General features: G+C 39.0%; 1 protein-coding gene across 1 annotated transcript in view; it reads right to left on the bottom strand.

The window, feature by feature from the left end:
• LOC107693805 (translocating chain-associated membrane protein 1-like 1) overlaps positions 1 to 3,868 on the bottom strand; it is an 11,808-nt gene extending 7,940 nt beyond the window's left edge. The window contains exons 1-4 of the mRNA XM_016493323.1: positions 3,750 to 3,868; positions 3,584 to 3,642; positions 3,099 to 3,183; positions 2,591 to 2,661 (exon numbers count right to left, since the gene is read on the bottom strand). Coding sequence (XP_016348809.1) covers positions 2,591 to 2,661; positions 3,099 to 3,183; positions 3,584 to 3,642; positions 3,750 to 3,851 — 317 coding nt within the window. The 5' untranslated portion in view covers positions 3,852 to 3,868. The remainder of the gene's footprint in view (positions 1 to 2,590; positions 2,662 to 3,098; positions 3,184 to 3,583; positions 3,643 to 3,749) is intronic.
• Positions 3,869 to 4,071: the final 203 nt, after the last annotated feature.

The raw sequence follows: 4,071 nt of genomic DNA, 5'->3' as shown, positions 1-4,071 counted from the left end.
AAAAAAAAACAACACTCCACACATCACTTTTGGCCACTGTTGTGTTTGGCGGGGTTAGTACCACAATATAAGACCATCATCACCAGTGCATTGCTGCATTTTTCCAGTTTTCCAGCTAAAAAAAATGTAATTACTACTTTCATTTCTGCAGCTAGAGCATTGATTTGTAGAGTGGAAGAAGTTAATACATTTCTTACTTGGTCAGTTACAGAAAGAATTGACTATCTTGACGATCAAGTTTGTATCGTTTCATCAACTCCATGTCATCATATAACTCCAATACGTCATATCTTCATTGGAAAGTGTGTGTCTCCTCCTCTTTGCTGCCATCTTGTTACTCCTAACTAGGTTAGGAGACCTCTCCAGCTCTCTTAAATCATTTAGGAGCTGAGACCTAGTCTTAACACTTCGGAACCTTTATGAATCACACTTATTCTTAAATCTTGGAATAAGAGTAAAATTACGTCATTCTTACATTTTTGACACACTTAAGACTAAAATTTTACTCTGAGCAGCTTTATACATATGGCCCCTGATGTCTAAAAGTTTGGGGTCAGTAAGTTTTCTTTATTATGTTTTTATGTATTTTGGGGAAAAAATGCTCACAAAGGCTGCATTTATTTGATCAGAAATGCAGTAAAAACAGTAATATTATGAAATATCATTACAATTTAAAACAATTGTTTTCTATTTTAATATATTTTAAAACGTAATTTATTACTGTGATGGCAAAGCAGAATTTTCAGCAGTCATTACTCCAGTCTTCAGTGTCACATGATCCTTCAGAAATCATTCTAATATGCTGATTTGGTTATTATTATCAACGTTGAAAAGAGTTGAGCTGCTTAATTTTTTGTAGAAACCATGAGACCTTTTTCAGGATTTTTTGACAAATAGTAAGTCTCATTTATTTGAAAGTGAAATAGAAATCTTTTGTAACATTATAAATGTCTTTATCATCACTTTTGATCAATTTAATGTGCTCATTTTTTGAATATAAAACTGGCCTCTAAATTTTTGAGAGGTAGAGTATTTAGTAGGGATGCTCCGATAAGGATTTTTGCAGCCGATACTGAGCACCGATTTCTTGTCATGGTGATCGGCCGATACCGATTCTGATGCTTCAAGCTTTATATAGACGGTTCCAATGGGTGCACACGCCTGGCCCGAAGTTAACTTCCGGTCTGTGTTTGTTTATCAGTCTGGCTATGGCACCGGCTACAAACGCAGTTAAAGTTAAGATGATGAGTAGACTGAAGTTGGGCTCAGGTGGTTGTGCTGTGGGATGTATTTCCCATACATTTATTTATTTGTGGCGCTCGCCACAATATCAAAACTGACGGATTTTCCAAAAGGCTTTGTTGAATAAACATGAGCACGTACTGCACGTTTAAAAATCAAAAGGCGCGGGTTTTTTTATATCACTGTATTTCTGAAGGAAGACTATCTTTAGAAAATTTTCGATGTCATTTTCATTTCATCTTGCATGTTATATGCCTGATAAAGCAGCGTTTGTGAGCTCAGCGCTGCTTTGCGTACAGCCGTTACTGGGGAAACCTCTGTTTCTCCCGCTTTAAAGCACCTTCTGCTGGCAGAGAATTAATTTGCATTTCCAATAAGTCCATCTGATTTACGCAGCAAACATATTTTGCTTTTCCTATATCCACGGGTCGGGTAATAAAAAATGCATTGATTATTTGCGGGTGGATAAAATAAAGCATAAATGATGCAAATATTAACTTGAAATATTAATTTTTCATGAGGTAGACGATTTCATGTGTGTGTGTGTGTGTGTGTTCATTCACCTGATCGGGAAGTTGCAGTGACAGAAATGGTGACATTCCAGATAAAGTTTGAAAGGAGTAAAGCCTGTGCTAATGCTATTGAGTAGGCTAATATGGCCAAAGAAGATATTTTGTTTTATAAATAAATGTTCATTTAAAAGCAGCCCACGTTCAGCGTGTTATGTTACCGTTATTCCTTACGGCTCCTACAAGGTTTTGTTCCGTCCTCCATGCTGTGACAACTCACAAAAGACTATTTTTAGCCAAGCAGCGCGGAGAGCCGCTTCAGAAACGTATATATATACGATAAACACACTGACTAGAGCGGCCACGATCAGCTCCGGTTCCCATGGAGTCGTAACGCGCCGCAGACGTGTGCAGTGAGGCGCAGATCAGCTCTAACGTCACTGAATCTGCTGTTAAAAATGAACCATCCATTCATCATATCACGATGCAAAACATACACGACAAATAGCAAATTTTTCATTGTTTCTCGAAATGTCATAACATTTCCACACCGGCGATGACATGACTGCAGTGCCAAATCATTTATGTCCCCACGCATCATGTACGTCGTCACGCGTTGACGTCATCAAATTGCGATCAGTTCGTGAGATCAGCCAAGTTAGTGAGTACCGATCGAGTCATAAAATGTGATTATCGGCCGATCGATCAGAGCATCCCTAGTATTTAGAGCAGGATTCTGGATCGATTCGATTTAATGTTCAAGTGAACATGTCATTTATTTTCTAGTAAATAATGTGTGCCCTGACAACCGTTTATGATGATTAATAAACATTGCTTACTTCAGAACATAGGCCCCTGTGATGTGAACCAGGTAAAGGCTGATATAAACAAGCTGACGAGGAATGTCCTCCTGAAAAATAAAACAGAACATGCAACATTTAGGCCCAATTCCAATTCTACCCCTTAGCCCTTCCCCTTTCCCCTACCCCTCTGTTTCGCGCGTTCACGTAAATAGTAGTGGTGTCCCAATTCTTAGGGGAATATTTTCACCCCTACCCCTTGACACTCTGTTTCAAGGGGGAAGGGGAAGGGGTATAAAATAGAATTGGGATTGGGCCTTACTAAAACATCCTAATAAACACTATCCCCTAAAACGGTTCCATGTATGCGCATCCAAAAATGTCCACAGTGATTGTCTATTGTCATGTCTTCACTGAATTTCCGTCAAGTAAATGTTTGGTAAACACAAAGCCACTGGAAAGGGAAATCAGTCCGGTCACAATAGCAGGATGCATGAATATGGTTTTCAATGCATGTTGCGCATCCTCAAACACTTTGCTTGCTTACTTTCTTGGTCTTCTGGAAGTAGAGCTCAGGGATAGCATGAAGCCAGTAACCAAGCTGACAGATGTAGTAGAACTTCATCTGGAACCTAAAACAAGACAAGCAACAACTTTAGCATCTCCACGACTCATGGAAGTCAAACATCAATGATAATTGCATTTGCAAGCTGTGAGTTACATACAGTAGGTCTACAAAAATCAGAATAGAGAATTAGAGGTAGACTAATGCAAGATAATTTGATCAAGAGTCTTGAGAAATCTTTTGAACGGTCTTCTCCATGCGAACCAGCCAGGCAGATCAGTTTACCAAAGAAGATGTATCTTATGAGTGCTCATGCAGGAGATCGGCTGATGTGATGCGAGATGGAATATGAACCTCCACCATTTCATGGCCCACATTGAAACAACCATCACTTTACCTTCGTTACTCAACATATTCCATTATTTTAAATGTAAACATGCACAGACAGCTCAGACAGCTGTACTTACGGCATAAGAGTGTGCGGGTAACCGTCCCAAAGGCTGACGGGATTGGACAGGAGGTTCTCCTTTAAGATGAAGCAGAATAAGTCAAATGAATCTTCCAGACACCGTTTTAAACACCGACCTGGACACAAGCTCATATTTATATGAAGCAGAGTAGTGACGCTCTTACAGAAACAAGAATGTTGGCTCCCCACAGGCAGGAGAAGAGGTAGAAGGCACTCAGCTGACCCGACTCATTGAACTTGCTGTGCTTGGTTTTGGAGAAGTGCATCTTCCTGTTGATTTTCTGAACAGTCGTGGATTCAAATAAATGGCAAAACATTTATTAGTATTAACAGTGTTGCACCAAAACACTATTAAAGGGGTCATATGATGCTTTTTTAAAGATCATTATTTTGTGTATTTGGTGTAACAGAATATGTTGACATGCTTTAATGTTCAAAAAACACATTATTTTTCAAATACTGTACATTATTGTAGGTCCTCTATGC

Source organism: Sinocyclocheilus anshuiensis, unplaced genomic scaffold (assembly GCF_001515605.1).
Source record: "Sinocyclocheilus anshuiensis isolate Anshui unplaced genomic scaffold, SAMN03320099.WGS_v1.1 scaffold2192, whole genome shotgun sequence".
NCBI lineage: Eukaryota > Metazoa > Chordata > Actinopteri > Cypriniformes > Cyprinidae > Sinocyclocheilus > Sinocyclocheilus anshuiensis.
This window is presented reverse-complemented; position numbering and strand designations above follow the sequence as displayed.